The sequence below is a fragment of the Odocoileus virginianus genome, chromosome 13 (assembly GCF_023699985.2).
Source record: "Odocoileus virginianus isolate 20LAN1187 ecotype Illinois chromosome 13, Ovbor_1.2, whole genome shotgun sequence".
Classification (NCBI taxonomy): Eukaryota; Metazoa; Chordata; class Mammalia; order Artiodactyla; family Cervidae; genus Odocoileus; species Odocoileus virginianus.
In genome coordinates, this window is record NC_069686.1 from 55,261,661 (window position 1) to 55,280,568 (window position 18,908).

The following is an 18,908-nucleotide window of genomic DNA, read 5'->3' on the forward strand; positions in this document are numbered from 1 at the left end:
CAGGTCTCCCCCATTGCAGGCGGATTCTTTACCAGCTGAGCCACAAGGGAAGCCACTGTTAATCCATGCTTGACATTTAACATGTTAATAGGCACATGCATTTAAGACTGTTATGTCTTCTTGATGAATTTATCCCTATATTATCATAAAATTTCTCTTTATTTCTGGTATTACTCTTTTTCTTAAAAGTTTCATTTGATGTTAATATAGCCACTTCAGACTTATGCTTACTATTTGCCTTTCATCCATCTTTTTTCATTTTCCATCTTTACATTTAAAGTGTGTACCATGCAGACAATATATAGTTGGGGCTCCCTCCCTCCCTCTTTCTTCCTTTCTTCTCTTCCTTTTTCTTTCATCTATTCTGATTGTCCATCCCCTTTAATTGGAGAATGTAGTCTGTTACATTTAATTTAGCAATTAGTATAGTTGGATTTGGGTGTGCCATTTTATTTTTTACTTAGAGTGAATAATGTAAAACTTTATGCAGAGTAGAACCCTGGCATCTCTGTAGATCTGTCAGTACTAACTCTTGCCATTCCCTCTACCCTGCTGTCCTTTTATGGTATAGTTATCATAGATGTTACATCTACATATGTAACCCCACAAGACAATGTAATTTTTGCTTTAAATACTCAAAAGTATGTCAAAAAATTAAGCAGAAAAAAGTCCCATTTACCTGTTTACCGTTTCTGATGTTTTTCATTAATACCACAGTTTCCCCTCTGTTGTTATTTGCCTTCGGTCTGAAGAAATTTCTTTAGCTCAGGTTTGATGGCAATGGGTTTTCTTTTACTAGAAAAATGTCTTTATTTCACTTTCATTGTTAAAGGATATTTTTGCTCTTAAAGATTTCTGGGTTGACTGTTTTTGTACCTCTTTCAGACTTAAGGAATATTACTTTACTGTTTTTGACTTCCATAGTTTCTCATAAGAAGGTGCTGGTAAATTGAATTTTTTGTTCCTGTTAATGGAGCGTTTTTCTCTGGCTGCTTTTAAGATTTTTCTTTATCTTTGATTTTTAGTAGTTTGATTATGACATCCCTAATGTTTCTTTGTGGTTTTTTTTTTTGTGTGTTTCTCCCCTCCCTCTCTCTTACCCATCCTCCTTCTTCCCACCCTTCAGGAACTTCATTGTGTCACCTTTCATTCTTTGTTCCCTAAGTCTCTGAGGTCTATTCTTTTCTCTTTGTGTCTATCTTTTTAATGTTATTCCTCTCTCTTTTCAGACTGGATAATTTTTACTCATCTGCCTTCAAGTTCACTGATTATGTCCTCTGTTGCCTCTACTTTGTTTTGCTTATTTAGAGAACTTTTTGTACCTGGCATTGCATTTTTCAGTTCTTTAATTTCCATTTGCTCTTTTTGCAGTTTTAGAGTTTCTCTGCTATTTATTATCAGTCATTGCTACTTCATTGTAATAGTCACAGCTGCTTTCATGGCTTTATCTGATAATTCTGACATTGGACTATTTCATCTTCTGTTGAGTGTCTTTTTCTTGGAAAATGGGCTACATTTTTCTGGTTCTTCTTATTAATAGAATAATTTTGGTGTGTATGAACTATACCAACCTTTTTTTATTTGTTCTCTTGTTGATGAATATATGCTTTACTCCAGTTTTGGGCTGTTAATAATAATGCTCTTGTGAACAAATGTGCACATATCTTTGTGTGGACGTATATTTTTATTCTTCTTGGGTATATACCTAGAAGTAGAATTGCTGGATCATATGGTAAATGAATGTTTAACGGTTTTCCAAAGTAGCTGTTTACAAATGATTTTGATTTTCTGTCATTTCAACTAGAAATGTATAAAATTTATCTCAGTGTACTTTTAATTTGCTTTTCTTTTTTTAAGCCCCATGGAGTTGAGCATCTTTTTGTTTGTAGCCATTTATATTTTTTAGTGGTTAGTGTCTTTTACCTTTCCTTCCTTTATTTCCTTCTCCTTTCTCTCCCTTGTTGTCATCACCTTCTAGTTTTAGCATTTACATGTAGGTCTTTGATCTGTTTTGAGTTGTATGTGGTATAAGATTAAAGTTTGTGTCATTAATGGATATCCAGTTTTCTTGGAATGGATATCCATTTCTTGAAAAGACTGTCCTTTCACTGATTAGTTATGGCACCCTTGTCAAAAATTATTCAGCTAGATATGGCAGGGTTTATTTCAAGGCTTTGTTCTATTCCACTTGGTCTTTATGTCTGTCAGGCCACACAGCTTTGGTTACTGTAACTTTGTAAGTGTGAAATCAGGAAGTGTGAGACCTCCAACTTTGTTCTTTTTCAGGATTGTTTTAGCAATTCATAGTCCCTTTAGATTCCATGTGAATTTTAGAATAGATTTTCTATTTCTCCCCCCAAAATTGTTGGAATTTTGATAGCAATCACATGGATCTGTAGATGGATTTGAGTAAATAACTTGCTATTGTGCAAGTTTGGCCTATGTCTGAGTCCTGTACCAAATAATGTTATCCAGATGGCAAATTTAAGAAAAATCCAAGCTGTTTAATCTCATGTCTGTCTGAACGAAGATTTTTTTCTGAAAGTGTTACCGAGCAGTGAAGCCAAGTGAACCGAAACATCGAGTTTGGAGCAGAGAAAGGTTTATTGCAGGACCATGCAAGGAGACTGGCACCTTGTGCCCCCCAAACCCTGAACTCCTTGAAAGGTTTAAGGAAAGCACTTTTAAAGGCAAAGTGATGGAGTGGTGTGTTGGCCTCTGTTCACATACGTGAGGTTATTTCTGTAAGCCTCTAATAAGACAAAGATTTCTGCAACTTTTTATCTCTGTATGAATAAGGAGGTATTATACTCTAAAAGGTCAAAGAAGCGTTGAGAATCTGTTATCCTGTATATTTCAGATTATAGGCAACATTTTATTTTTACAAAAGTGCAGAGCTAGCATGACTAAGCATAGGCAACAGAGCACAAAGGTTAAATAAAGTATATAAAAGGAACAGCTCTAATATGGAGTCAGATTTGTTGTTCCCTGTTACAAGGGAAGTTTAGAAAGATTTTGATGTCTGTATCTGTGTGAATGTTTAGTTCTATAATTTAGTTAACTATTATTTTCCTAACATGCTTTATTATATGTGACTTTTTGAACACCCCAAAAAATTAGTAGAAAATTGCAAGGGCTGTGGAAAAATAAAGTGTCCTGACAGAATCTATGAATTCAAAGCAAAAATTTACCTTGTAAACGTAAGGTTAGAAATGGTTCGCCGTGATATTTGGTCAGTATTAGTTTTTAAGTCTAAGGAACAGTATTATAACTAAGACAGGAACATGTGTATGCCTAGAGAAATTATTTTTTTTCAAACTTTTAATTTTTTATTTTGTTTTGGGTCCAGAGAAATTCTTAATGTGAAAAAGTTTGATTTGAAATATTTACTATAAAAATTGAACTCTGCATGTATTAATGAAAAAACCAAGAACTTTTTAGTTTAAATAAACTGATCACGTCCTTAATTTATAAAGTGTTTAAGTTATCAAAGGCCAATTAATTGCGAGAAATGAGTTTCTTTAAGGAAAAAAATGAGAGAAACTTTTGCCATCTACTTATACAGTGTTTCTTCTCTGTGGTGACTATGGAGAATTTTGACAGCTCATTGTAAAAATACCTTAAATCAGTCATTTCAAGTGTTAGTTCAGTTCAGTTGCTCAATCGTGTCTGACTCTGCAACCCCATGAACCACAGCACGCCAGGCCTCCCGGTCCATCACCAACTCCCGGAGTCCACCCAAGCCCATGTCCATTGAGTCGGCGATGCCATCCAACCATCTCATTCTCTGTCATCCTCTTCTCCTCCTGCCCTCAATCTTTCCCAGCATCAGAGTCTTTTTAAATGAGTCAGCTCTTCGCATCAGGTGGGCAAAATATTGGAGTTTCAGCTTCAACATCAGTCCTTCCAATGAACACCCAGGACTGATCTCCTTTAGGATGGACTGGTTGGATCTCCTTGCAGTCCAAGGGACTGTCAAGAGTCTTCTCCAACACCACAGTTCAAAAGCATCAATTCTTCGGCACTCAGCTTTCTTTATAGTCCAACTCTCACATCCATACATGACCACTGGAAAAACCATAGCTTTGACTAGACAGACCTTTGTTGGCAAAGTAATGTCTCTGCTTTTTAATACGCTGTCTATGTTGGTCATAACTTTCCTTCCAAGGAGTAAGCGTCTTTTAATTTCATGACTGCATTCACCATCTGCAGTGATTTTGGAGCCCAGAAAAATAAAGTCAGCCACTGTTTCTCCATCTATTTGCCATGAAGTGATGGGACTGGATGCCATGATCTTAGTTTTCTGAATGTTGAGCTTTAAGCCAACTTTTTCACTCTCCTCTTTCACTTTCATCAAGAGGCTCTTTAATTCTTCTTCACTTTCTGCCATAAGGATGGTGTCATCTGCATATCTGAGGTTATTGATATTTCTCCCAGCAGTCTTGAGTCCAGCTTGTGCTTCTTCCAGCCCAGCGTTTCTCATGATGTACTCTGCATGTAAGTTAAATAAGCAGGGTGACAATATATAGCCTTGACGTACTCCTTTTCCTATTTGGAACCAGTCTGTTGTTCCATGCCACTTCTGTTTCTTCCTGACCTGCATACAGGTTTCTCAAGAGGCAGGTCAGGTGGTCTGGTATTCCCATCTCTTTCAGAATTTTCCACAGTTCATTGATCCACACAGTCAAAGGCTTTGGCATAGTCAGTAAAGCAGAACCTGATAATATTTAATATTAAGTTAGGTTATGAAAAGCTAGTTTAAATTTGAAAGCTCTAAACAAATTTATTATTTAGACTCTTTCCTAATTTTTTTCTTATATTTATATAAAGAAAATAAGTGAAGTTTTAAAGGAAACCTCTTAATAGCTATATTCTCAAATCCACTCCAGTTTATTTATATGTGCTTTACAAGCACGTATCTTGTATGCATTGATATGTAAAGGGTTGGAAAGCTTTTTAGATGCTAAACAATTTGTAAAGTTACATAAACTAGGACACTTCCCTTTACGTTTCTTAAAAGTGGGTGAAAATATTGTCCTCTATGATGATCATCAAATATTATTATATAGTGGTCTATATATAGTGTACCTAGACTAGATGATTTTGTTCTTTGGGGGTATTATTTTAATCCAGGGCAGTAGAACATTGTGTGTGTGTGTTCGGTTGCTCGGTCATGTCCTACCGTTTTCCACCCCGTGGACTGTAGCCCCCAAGCCCCCCAGGCTCCTCTGTCCATGGAATTTTTCAGGCGAGAATAGTGGAGTGGGTTGCCATTTCCTACTCCAAATAGATTATTAGTAAATATTTTGGCTGCTGTTCCCCCCATTCCCCCAGATAAAAAATTATTTTGCTAGATTGTTTTAAATTTAATAGAAATGATTAAATGTTATGGTGTATCCATATAGTTGATATCTTGTCTGTAGTTACCTTCATGTTTTGGGGAAGAACATACTTGTTTTGATTGTCTTGACTTTTGTATTAAGTTTATTATATCCTTATTTCGGTGTTTGTTTTGAGAGTAGATTATTGCTGAAGATGCTCAACCTAGGGAATTTTACTTTGACCAAGAATGGAGTATTGATTTACCTGGTGAACTTCTTAAATGAAAGTTTCTTATGGTAATGTGGTTTCTACTTCAAGTTTCTTACTGTTACTCTTGGGGAATGGTATTTACACACATAAAAATAGCATAGGCTTGTATATATGTTCATCAAGTGGTTGAGAGAAGGAGTTTATTGAAGGAAAGGATGACTCTTAGTTAAAATGATCAGGAAAGGCTTCATGGAAGATTCCTAAGCTGTGATCTGAGGTTTTTGAGAGGGTGCACTGGAGCACATAATATGTGAGGGTGAATGTGCAAGTCACGTAGGGGAAAATAATGGGTACAGTGGGCTTTGAGTTGGGTTCATGGAAGCAAGTGATGGGAGACACTTTTAAAGTTGAATTGAGGATTATTTTGGAGAATCTTAATGCTTAGCTGAAGGAATCAGAGTCATAATTTTTTATCTACAAGGTACCTTATGAACAATTTAAAGCAAATCATTTTATAGACACAGAAACAAGTTTTTAATCTTGTGGGCCTTAGAGCTTCATTTGAAGATTTTTGTTAGGCAGTGCCTTTTTAGGGAGATTATCCTCCTTTGTCAGGGTCATAGAACTGGAAGGAAGTCATTCTGCTCTGTTAGGGTACTGTTGTGTATAATTGCTTGGACAGCATTGGGAATAAAATGGAAGGGACTGGATGAAAGAATAATTAGTATTCATTTTTCCACTGTGTTGGTAAGACAGTAGTGTCTTTTAGGGTGTTATAGCCTCAGGCAGCTGTAGACTTACTTGTTTTAACCAAGTCTTTGTTTTGATAAGGTTAAAGTAGTTCTCTCTGCTCACTGTGGATGGGGTGGGACAAGGTATACTGTTGGCCCTCTTCCTTTCAGTGTCATGGTAGCCTCTACTTTATCCAGTACTGCTTCCCAGGTGGTGCAGTGGTAAAGAATCTGCCTGTCAATGTAGGAGGTGTAAGAGAGGTGGGTTCGATTCCCTGGGTCGGGAATATCCCCTGGAGTAGGAAATGTTAACCCACTCCAATATTCTTGCCTGCAAAATTCCATGGACAGAGGAGCCTGCCAGGTTACCATCTGTGGGGTCACAAAATGACTGAGCGACTGAGCACACACATACCCTCTTACTTCAAGTAGGGTACCATTAGCTTCAGTGAGTTCAGTGGGAACAGACTTCATATTAGTTGATCATGATTTTGTGCATTTGAATAATTCTAATTCTTTTGTCCCCAAACTAGAGAGGGTGTGAGCAGGTGGTTCAGTCATGCTGACCTCCATCTATTCAGTTCAGTCGCTCAGTTGTGTCTGACACTTTGCGACCCCATGAATCTCAGCACGGCAGGACTCCCTGTCCATCACCAACTCCCGGAGTCCACCCAAATCCATGTGCATCGAGTCGGTGATGCCATCCAGCCATCTCATCCTCTGTAGTCCCATTCTCCTGCCCCCAATCCTTCCCGGCATTAGGGTCTTTTCCAGTGAGTCAACTCTTCACACAAGGTGGCCAAAGTATTGGAGTTTCAGCTTCAACATCAGTCCTTCCAATGAACACCCAGGACTGATCTCCAAGAGAAGTGAAAAGCAAAGGAGAAAAGGAAAGATATTCCCATCTAAATGCAGAGTTCCAAAGAATAGCAAGGAGAGAGAAAAAAGCCTTCCTCAGTGATCAGTGCAAAGAAATAGAGGAAAACAACAGAATGGGAAAGACTAGAGATCTCTTCAAGAAAATTAGAGATACCAAGGGAACACTTCATGCAAAGATGGGCTCGATAATGGACAGAAATGGTATGGACCTAACAGAAGCAGAAGATATTAAGAAGAGGTGGCAAAAATACACAGAAGAACTGTACAGAAAAGATCTTCACAACTCAGATAATCACGATAGTGTGATCACTCACCTAGAGCCAGACATCTTGGAGTGTGAGGTCAAGTGGACCTTCGAAAGCATCACTATGAACAAATCTAGTGGAGGTGATGGAATTCCAGTTGAGCTATTTCAAATCCTAAAAGATGATGCTGTGAAAGCACTGCACTCAACATGCCAGCAAATCTGGAAAACTCAGCAGTGGCCACAGGACTGGAAAAGGTCAGTTTTCATTCCAATCCCAAAGAAAGGCAATGCCAAAGGACACTTGAACTACCACACAATTGCACTCATCTCACACACTAGTAAAGTATTGCTCAAAATTCTCCAAGCCAGGCTTTAGCGATACGTGAACCGTGAAGTTCCAGCTGTTCAAGCTGGTTTTAGAAAAGGCAGAAGAACCAGAGATCAAATTGCCAACATCTGCTGGATCATCGAAAAAAAAAAAGAGAGTTCCAGGAAAATATCTACTTATGCTTTATTGACTATGCCAAAGCCTTTGACTGTGTGGATCACAATGAACTGTGGAAAATTCTTAAAGAGATGGGAATACCAGACCATCTGACCTGTCTCTTGAGAAACCTGTATGCAGGTCAGGAAGCAACAGTTAGAACTGGACCTGGAACAACAGACTGGTTCCAAATAGGAAAAGGACCTCCATCTATTGCAGGAGTTCTATTCTATCACAGCTGAAAGTTTTACGTTAAGAAGAGACTGATTTGGAAGTATAAAAAATGTGGGCACTAGCCCTCTACTACAACCCACACTCTTGTCTGTGGAGTATGTTTTTCCCAAGGCCAGTCTTGCCTTATGAGATGTCTTACAATCTGTCTGTGGAGTATGTTCTCTCTAAATAAATCCACTTCTTACCTTTAAAAAAAAAAAAAGGCAGTGAAAGGGTTGAAAAAACAGATATAAGAACTAATCTGAAAAATCTTCTACAGACTGACTTTCATTTATGGATACAGGGATAATTTGTACCATAGTGATAAGCCAAAGAATTGATGCTTTTGAACTATGATATTGGAAAAGACTCCTGAGAGTCCCTTGAACTACAAGGAGATCTAACCAGTCCATCTAAAGGAGATCAGTCCTGGGTGTTCATTGGAAGGACTGATGCTGAAGCTGAAACTCCAATACTTTGGCCACCTGATTCGAAGAGCTGACTCATTGGAAAAGACCCTGATGCTGGGAAAGATTGAGTGCAGGAGGAGAAGGGAATGATAGAAGATGAGATGGTTGAATGACATCACCAACTCAATAGAGATGGGTTTGGGTGGACTGCAGGAGTTGGTGATGGACAGGGAGGCCTGGCGTGCTGCGGTTCATGGGGTCGCAGAATCGGACACGACTGAGCGACTGAACTGAACTGATAAGTATTTAAAAGTTCAAATATCTGCATGGTCTTTATCTGATTATTGGGGAATGGAAAATTTGGAGAGAATGCATGAAAAGAGTAATTGGAGTTGACATGGCTTAAGTGTGTCCTATTTATGCCAGGCGCTGTGCTCAATGGTTTACCTTGTTCTCCTGTTAAATACCCTGAGCAGTCAGTCTTGAGTTACTGCTGTTCATTTTACAAATGAAGGAATCAAGACTTAGGAATTATTAGTAAATGATACTTGTACTCACAAGGGCAGAGGTAATCAACTATGTGGGAGGTTGTGAAAGTTTTCATGGAAAAGCATTGGCATTTAATCTGGAACAGTGTTAATAGTGGCTCTGTGGCATGGCATGAGTTGGTCTTTTTGGAAATTGTTTGTATTTTTATGGTTTGGTAGTGTGGTGTGCTGTCAGGGCTGCTGGAAGATGTTGTCAGAAGCCAAATATTAAAGGGGGTCTTTTGTATGTCTAGCAAAGAAGTTTTATTTATTTTTATAGCATGTACAGTTATGGAATTTTTGTACAGATTTGGTCAGTGGAGCAGTATCTCATTTTGAACAGTTTATGTTTTCCCCTTATTTTTAATGTTTTAGTCTGTTAGCACTCTCAGATCTTGAACTTAATTTTGGAGCTAAAATGTACCCCAAAGAGAGATCTTCCCATCATACTAAAAAATATTTCTGCTGAAACTATTAGAATCCAATAATATCACAGTAATTTACCTGCCTGCTGTTTAGCAGTGTTTGAATATGGAGTCAAACTCTATCTGTGGAGTGTGTTTCTCAAAATATCATAATGTAAATACTTTCTTTTTAAAGCCTGCTTATAGATAATAGGTTTTTCCTTATAGCCAAAAAGTGTCCAGCTGTCTCCTAAGTGGCCCCCAACATGCTGCTTGTGGAAGCTCCGCTTTTCTAGCCATCCTTGTTGTTATTTTGTCAATGTAAGACGTTGTTTAGTCTCTCTATCGTGTCCAACTCTTTTGGTGAATGTCTGGACTGTAGCTGGCTTCTCTGTGCATGGGATTTCCCAGGCAAGAATACTGGAGTGGGTTGCCATTTCCTTCTGCAGCGGATCTTGCCGACCCAGGGATTGAACCTATGTCTCCTGCATTGGCAGGCGGATTCTTTACTGCTAAGCCACCAGGGAAGCCATTGTAAGACTGTAGGTTGACTCTATTATGGCAAACACTATAAAATTTATACTTTTTTTTTTGAATAGTAATGAATTCAAATGGTACGAAATAATATGTGATAAAAAAATCTTTTTACCCTTGCCTACTTAGTTCTGTTCTCTAAAGACAACCAAAATTATGAATTTCTTTATACTCTTCCAGAGATATTCTGTGCTTATACAGCCAAATATGTTTTACCTGTACCCTTTACTTTTTAACAAATGTCACATTGTTCGGTACCTTGATATTGTTCAGTTAACAAAAGCATTTTGGAGATTGTTCCATATCTATACATAGAGAGCTTTTTCAATCACTTTTTTAATAGCTAACTAATATTCTGTGGTTTAAACATAGCATATTTAATTAGTTTTTCATTTGATGGCTCTTTCTTTTCACTTTTGCTGTTATAAGCAAGATGGTCACGAAACGCCTTACTGTATGTTACTTTGTACATTGTGAATATCCCAATAGGATCAGTTTCTAGAAGTGCAGTTTCTTATGTGAAGCTTGTGTACTCAGTTACTCAGTTGTGTCCAACTCTTTGTGACCCATAGACTCTAGCCCTCTAGACTCCTCTGTCCATGGCATTTTCCAGGCAAGAATACTGGAGTGGGTTGCCATTTCCTCCTCCAGGGGATCTTCCTGACCCACTCCTGCATTGGGAGGCAAATTCTTTACCACTGAGCCACCTGGGAAGAAACAGGGGACACAGAAAGACCCTAAAGCCCCATAGACTCCTTCTCAGTTTTAATGACTTGTAGCCAGGTAGCCAGTTACCTAGCTTTATAAAAAGATTGTAGTTACTAGCTGCCAGCAGATACTGTTTTGATAATGTCCAGTGGCATCCAAGCCTGACGCATCTCAGAAAATTCAGCTTGTTAGCAATGCAAAGTCTGAAATTATACCCATTGTGTCACCTCGTTATTTCCTTGGATGTCTGAACCATAGTTACTCTGTTTTGACTTTTAATATTTTTCTTATTAGCCAAAGCAGATATCATCTTTAACAATGTTAGTGTTTCTCTGTGTATGAGAAGATGCAGGAATTGGGACTCATAAAATCTTTTCCTGGCGATATCCAACTCTGAAGGCCTGTTCTGCCAGTTTTTCCAGAGCACAGAGTGCGAGATTCCTGATCTCCACCCTAATCTCCTTTCAGTGGTGTTGAAGGTCAGCAGCTGCAGTGGCCATGATTTAATCTTTGTAGAGGTAGATGGCAGTTGCCAGTTTCCAGTTGGCAGGGTCCCTTCGGGTCATAAATCGGACCGTGGTTTGAGGGTGCCGTTTGCTCCTGTTGTGCTGAGACTGCTCGTTCCCAGGTCTGGCAGGGATGTTGCTTATAGGCCACTCCGTGTGCTCTGCTGGACTAGGTCATAGAACAGTATCCAAAATTCTCTGAACCACCTGTATTACTAGCCTCTCGATCCAGGAAAATAGTCCCTCTTGTTGCTTCTTCCCGTATCTAGAGTTACACTGTTAAAATCATTGATCTTATATGGAACTATATATTATTTTATCAGAGGCTTAATCACCCATTTGGTAATACAAGAGACAGCAGTTTTATAAAACAGTTGAAATACAAATAATAAATAAAAGCTATGGGTACTTAACAATTTCGAAAGTAGAAATGTTTAAATGAATTGAAGCTATGGGATTTTGTATAGTATTTATCCAGAATGGACTCTTACTTTATAACAAATAGAAATCTAAGAATTAATTCATAATTGCCAAGATATTAGTGAAATACTTATAAAATTCTTTTTGTTTTTCAGGTATACAAAACTAGGATATGCTGGAAATACGGAACCACAGTTTATCATCCCTTCCTGTAAGTATTTCTTTTAAGTCACAAATAAGCTGACTTAATATCTTTTTCTTGATAAAGTAAAAAAGAAAAACATAATCATTTCAACACTGTAAGATTTAGTCCTTTAGAAACATGATTTGCCAAGTTCTAAGTGTGGCCTCATTTCTGTACCTCTGAACGTTTATTTCAGATCTCTTTTTAGCTCTTCGTTTAATAAATCTACGAAATACCTTTTTAAAGACAAAAATGAATGAGTTGGGAATCCGCTTTGAAGATATTGTTATTAATAATGTGTGTGTTACTATTAAGTACAAAGACCATCCTTTGATTTGTGCTCATGATTTTTGCAGGGCTTGTGCTTGTTGACATCCCTAACAAAAGCCCATGCTTCAAAATAAGGATGGCATCTCATCTTTAGAGATGCAGACCTCAGCTGTTCTCTAATACTCTATAACCTTACTTAGGTTACTTTTGTTCTGTCTTACGTTTGTTACCTTCACTTTAACTGTCCAATTTCAATAATTTATCTTTCAGATGTTTTTAAAAAATACTTTCTGACTTGGTTTGTTTGTGCTCTTATTTGTTAGCCTGGTCTATGTATCTGGTCCTTGATGGACATATTTTGGACATCTGACTTTTAAACAGTTCACCTTTTGCACGTTATATAGTAACATTTCTCACCTACCTGACCTACCACCAGGTTAAGACTTTAGCATATCAGACAACAAACTTTTTGAGCCATTCCTTGGTGGTTCTAACTCATAGGTGGTTTAATTTTGGAAGTATTTGTGTGAGTGAATATTTTCGTGTATTCTTACTGATTTATGAAAATGAGAAGGAAATAGAAAGATAAACATGCAGAGAATAGTGAAAGCAGCTTGGATTCAGAGTCTGTAATTTTGAGAACAAGGTAGAAATCACTAGACTTGCCTGAACTATAGATCTCTGGACTCGACTGGGCACCCATCGGACATGAACGAGTAGTTTTGTTGTTTATGTATGGCAAGAACAAAGTTAAATGTGTGAAGATGTGTCAAAATTATCTCTAAAGGGGGAGCTATTATATATTTCTTTCATTCTCTAGAAACAGACCTGTTTGACTTTTGCACTTCTGATAAACTTTTGATATATTTCTCTAGGCATTGATCATCTGAATTTAGGCCATTACCTAAATCTAATGCTTCGATACATGGAATGGCTTTTAGGTGACACTGATGAAATAACTTATTCATAGGAATATAGTGGTGTTAATTTGTAGTACTGTTGTTTTTACCCTTGATTCAAGCGTATTTGTTATCTACATGGAGGGACAGATTTGCTTTTTTTCACTTTTGTCCCAACTTTACATATCAATATATTGATAGTTTGTTTAAGATTTTGATGACAAATATTGGCTCTGTTGCTGACTAAAATAGAGTACTTTTGCAAACTAGTACTTGACGTTAGTTATGTTTGAGTTTAGTTTTATACTGTGTGTATGCTTATATTAGTTTCCCAAGGCTGCTAAGGCAAAGTACCAAAAACCAGGTGGCTTAAAACAACAGAAACTTGTAGTACTGGCAGCAAGAAGTCCAAAATCAAGGTGTCAGTGGGGCCATGATCTTGCTGACAGCTCTAGGGGAGAAATCTTCTTGGCTCTTAAAGTTTCTGGTGTTTCCTGACAATACTTGGCATTCCTTGGCTTGTATGTGCATCACTCCAGTCACATAGCTAACCCTATGTGTCTTCACATTGTTTTTCTTCCTTACATGGATATGCCCAAATTTTGTATTTTTATAAGAACTCCAGTCATTGAATTGTAGCCCATCCTAATAATCTCATTTTAACTTGAAAGACCCTATTTCCAAATAAGGTCACATTCTGAGGTAGTAAGTATTATGACCTAAACATCTTTTTGGGGACACACAACTCAACCCATAAGATGCTGATTTTGCAATTTCTTAATTTGTAATCTTTTATAAGGCATTGTGTTATGATTAAAACATTTATTTCAGGAGATTACTGATGTGTTAACTCTGATTCTTGCAAAATTTGTTTTTGCTTATATTCTTAAGTGCTGTATTAAGTCTTAGTTGGAAGCCTGTATAATTTTGATATTTTAAACCTTTGGTTCTCATCAATGTTGTATCCTTTCTCTATTTCATCTCTCTGCCAAAATTTGCAATTTTAGTTTTCATTGTCTTTCTTATGAGAGGTTGTAGCATGTTAAAAATCCGTTTGTGTATGAAAGAAAAGATTTTTGATTGTGGAGTTTTTTTTTTCACCCAACTAGTTTTAATGCTGCAGGTGTAGTTTTATAATGAGCAGATATAATCATTGCCACTGATGAACACGGATATTTGATCTGGAAAACCTGTGGATATGGTTCAAAGTTATTTTCATAATCTTTGTCTTCTAGGAAGTTTGTAGTGACGCATCTGGATGTCTATGTGCATTTTGCTAGAGAAGCAGCCTTTAGAAGTAGATTAGATTTAGAATTTCCTTCAGTATTTTCTACATACCTTATTAAGGATATAAATTGTTATTAACTGAAAGTGTAACTGTTTGAATGGCCCATCAGCTTATGTGCATGCATGTTTTTTTGTTTTTTTTTAATTTTTGGCCACTCCTCATGTAGTATCTGACCAAGGGGTGCACCCATGCAGTAGAAGAGCTGAGTCTTAACCACAGGACCACCAGGAAAGCCTCCATGCAGATATTTTGAATGAAGAGCTGTTTAATTTGAAGGATTTAGACATTTACAACTTAGTTGAGAAATTAATAAGTTTTAGGTCTAGAACTGTATGCTGGTTTTTGAAATTATATAAGGAGATTGCTGGGGGTTTTACCTGAATGATTTGAAATTTGAAATTTTGAAATTTCTCTTTTTATATGTGGATTAAAGTTTAACAGGTCCTTAGCTAAAACTAAGCTAGTTCATAGTAGTGCAAACAGGATAGAAATATGAAAAAAGTTTAAAAAAAGTATTTCCCCATGTAATTTTCCTACTTTCATTATTGGTTTTCAATTTTTTGTTTCTGATTGTCCAGCAAGCCTGTGTTGACTTGGTGGAACTACAGTTTTACTCAGATCAAAATAGAGCTTACATAGTTTTTAAAAACATAACTGAAACATTCCCAGAGCAGTATTTCTCTTTTGGGGGCTTTTTATATTTGAGGCCTTGTTTCTGGGTAGAAGTTGAGATTTCACTGTGTTAAAGGAATTTTGTCATTTTTTAATTAATGAACTTTTTGCTTTAATTTAGCAGTTAAATATACTAGATCATGTTCTATGTAATAATACTTTATTATGAAAAAATACAAGTGAAAAATTTGTCTCACTTGAAAAAAATAAGTTTTTGACATGCATAAATAACTTCTATTTTAAAGGTATCGCTATTAAGGAGTCAGCAAAAGTGGGCGATCAAGCTCAAAGGAGGGTGATGAAAGGTGTTGATGACCTAGACTTCTTCATTGGTGATGAAGCAATAGAAAAACCTACATATGCAACAAAGGTATATTTTTATGATTTGTGTAAATATAAATAACATTTTATTTCAAAAAATTAGTTCATTTAGTAATTTTGCCACTCAGTTACAGGATTATACTCTCAGCCTCTTCACAGTAGAAATTTCTTCTTCCCTGTGACTTGTTCCAGCCTTGCTTTAACTGTATTATTTTTTTTCCCCCCAAGAGGAATATTTTAGCTCTTTCAGTCTCAGAATCATCAGTGTGATTGTCTTTCTCTCGCCTCCATATTATCACACCTATACTTCCCATCACCTCCACTATTTTTCTCCTGTTGAAGCCTGTGTCATATGAAAGTGCACTCTATCTTTTTCTCTTTCTTGTTTGTTCCCTACCCATCTTCCTCCTGCTCCTTATTTATTGAGATATAATTTGCATACTGTAAAATAGGTAAGACTTAGTTTTAGTTAAAAAAAATTTTTGTGACTGTAATCATAAAAGTTCAGGATAGAGAACAAATCTAGTAACCCAAATACCATCCTTGTGTCTTAAGAGTCACTATCCCCACCTGCACCAAAAGGTAGACACCATTCAAATTCACTTTGCCTGATTTGCACATTTCTTCCTTTATACGTCTGTTCTTCCCTTCTCATAATTTATTCATTAACAAAAAAACTACCATGAGACAAGTGCTCGGGCCTGGTGCACTGGGAAGACCCAGAGGAATCGGGTGGAGAGGGAGGTGGGAGGGGGGATCGGGGGGGAATACATGTAAATCCATGGCTGATTCATGTCAATGTATGACAAAAACCACTACAATATTGTAAAGTAATTAGCCTCCAACTAATAAAAATAAATGAAAAAAAAAAGAGGAAAAAAAAAACTACCATGTATAAACAACTTTATTTAAAGTTGAGATTAAATAAGAAAAATGACTTTTCCTGACTTCAAGACTATTGTAATGGGGTGGAAAGAAAGGCTTTGAAGAAGTGATTTGAAGTGGTTTGTATTTATACAGATATTTGGTTATACAGATACTTGGTTCTTGGAGCTTATAAACAAGACAGAACTGGAGATAAATACTTGGAAGATATTAGGGACTTTTGGAAGGGATAAGATTCTCTAGACGTAGGCCTAGCACAGAGCTTGGTCAATGCACCCATTGAGATTTGGATGGAGGACTAAAGCCTACAAAGGATTCTGAAAAGGCATAGTTAGACTGGGTAGACAGGAAGGAGCGATAACAGTGTGGAATGCTGCTATCAAGTGATCCAGAGCCCATACATTACTTGCTGTCTTTAGCTGCAAGGATATTATTTGTAACATTAATAAGAATAGTTTTAGAAGAGTAATGAGCCTGGATTGAAAGTACCGTTGGATTCTGAATGGTCAGCAAAGTAGGCCAGGAAAAATTAAAGGATTAATCCTGTGAGGTTTGGCTTTGATTGGGAACGAGAAATAGATAAGTTGTGGGCATAAGATGGAAGAGATGTTTAAATGCTTAAATGCTAATGTGAGAGAATCATTAGAAAAAGACATCAAAGTTACAGGAAAGACAGACTATAATACAGGTCGATGACAAAGCTAGAGGGATGGAATCCAGAGCACAGATGATCTACTTCATACATGGAGGATCTCTTAAATTATAAAAAATTGAAAAAGAAGTAAGTGTGGAATCAGTTTTCCAGATTTGGTGAGGAAAGGCAGTTTGGCTTCCTGACTGTTAGCTCCTGCTTTCCTTGTGAAACACATGATGACATTTTCTCTACTGCTCAGGAAATAGAGGGGGAAAGTGAAGTCTGAATGATGGGGAGAATATTTAAAATCATCAATGTTGAGAGTAAAAATGAACAGAGTGGGGAAACATCAGCTTGCCAAGTATATTTATGTCCATTTGGGAATAGTAGCTATGAATTCTTAGTTTTATCAGCCAGTTCTGTGTGATTTGTATGATCAGCATTCTGGATATAGGTTAAGTTTAGGGTAGGATCATGCCAAGTTGTGTTTTGGTAGATGGAATGACAAAAGGAAATATAAGCAGAGTAAAGAGGCTCAGAATCTAAACTGTGTGTTGTGAAGGGGGATGGGTTTTGGCTAGAGAAAAAGTATACTAGAGAGAGATGTAGTAAGGTGCTGGAGTATGCTAGAAGGATAAGAAGTTGTGATCAGAGAGGGGGTGTATTTGCATTTCAGAAATTTAGAGATGATAATGATACTAAGATCAAGACTGGCCAAAATGGAAAAGACACCTTCAGAGGTGGTGAAGTCAGTGAACTGAGAGGCCAGAGTTCCTCTGCATTGATTCTGTTCTCTTAATACACTTTCAGGTCTTCCAGATGCAACAGGCACACCCAAATGACAAAACTTCTTACATTTCTGCCTTCTTTCCTCAGCATTTTAGCTGTTGTTTTATTTTCCTCTTTGTCCTTTTAAAAGCAAATTTACTTTGATAAGCTCTTTGTTAAATCCAGTTATATCTTGGATATAATTGTCTTGGTCTTTCTTGATTTGTCTTTCTTTTTTTTTTCCCATTTATTTTTATTAGTTGGAGGCTAATTACTTTACAGTATTATAGTGGTTTTGGCCATACATTGACATGAATCAGCCATGGATTTACATATGTTCCCCATCCCAATCCCCCCTCCCGCCTCCCTCCCCATCCCATCTGCCTGGGTCTTCCCAGTGCACCAGCCCTGAGCACTTGTCTCATGCATCCAACCTGGGCTGGCGATCTGTTTCACCCTTGATAGTATACTTGTTTCAATGCTGTTCTCTCAGAACATCCCACCCTCGCCTTCTCCCACAGAGTCTAAAAGTCTGTTCTGTACGTCTTTCACGAGATCACTCTGCTGGCTCTCTTCCTAACATAGGCTGTTCTCGTCACTGTTCATTTTTTCCCTGTACTGTCTGTCACTGGTTCCTCTTCCTTTGCCTACTACTCAAATATCAGTGTTTCCCAGGTACTGCCCTTGATTCTCTCTTATTTAAGACCTCTTGTAGATGATCTCATCCACACCTTCCTCTGCAGGCACAGCCTAGATCTCTACCCAATTCCTTGACCTGATTTCCAGCTGCCTACTGTCACCTACCTAATCTCTGGCTTTTGAGTTTAATATATTCAAAACAAAATTTTTTATATATACTCCACCCTTGCTTATTTCAAGATAAGGCAAAATACATTTTTGGTATCTTGGTTAATAATAGATCCTTTTCATCCTGACTTCATAGTTAGAAACCTGTTGATATCTTTGTGAGTTTTTTCTCACAGTGACAGAAACCTTCAGTCTGGCCTAAAATCATTTACAGCACAACTGGGGCTCTTATTCTCTTTTGTTCTTTTCAGATTCAGTTCAGCTTTCCCAAAGCTACTATAATTATCTTCTTAAAAAATCAAAGCTATTTTTGTTTACCCTGATAGAAAATTTCTACTGATGTTCTATTTCTTATAGAGTAAAACAGCAATACAAAGCAAGTAATAGTTTTTGAGAACCTGGTCCCCTTCATCTAGAAGCAATCTACTTATCTACACCCCTTTCCCTAAAGGCACAGGTATTTTTCATTCACAGGTATTTTTCATTGATAACTGTTGTGTTTGTATATTATGCAGTGTTTGTACATAGTTTTTGCTATTCTCTATTTACATTTTCTTCTACCTCCCACTCTGAAAACAAAATTAA

At 37.2% G+C, this 18,908-nt stretch overlaps 1 protein-coding gene across 1 annotated transcript in view; it reads left to right on the top strand.

Moving 5' to 3' along the window:
• Positions 1 to 18,908, top strand: part of ACTR3 (actin related protein 3) — a 49,524-nt gene that overhangs the window by 12,957 nt on the left and 17,659 nt on the right. The window contains exons 2-3 of the mRNA XM_020905420.2: positions 11,751 to 11,806; positions 15,154 to 15,278. Of these exons, the coding sequence (XP_020761079.1) occupies positions 11,751 to 11,806; positions 15,154 to 15,278 (181 nt within the window). The remainder of the gene's footprint in view (positions 1 to 11,750; positions 11,807 to 15,153; positions 15,279 to 18,908) is intronic.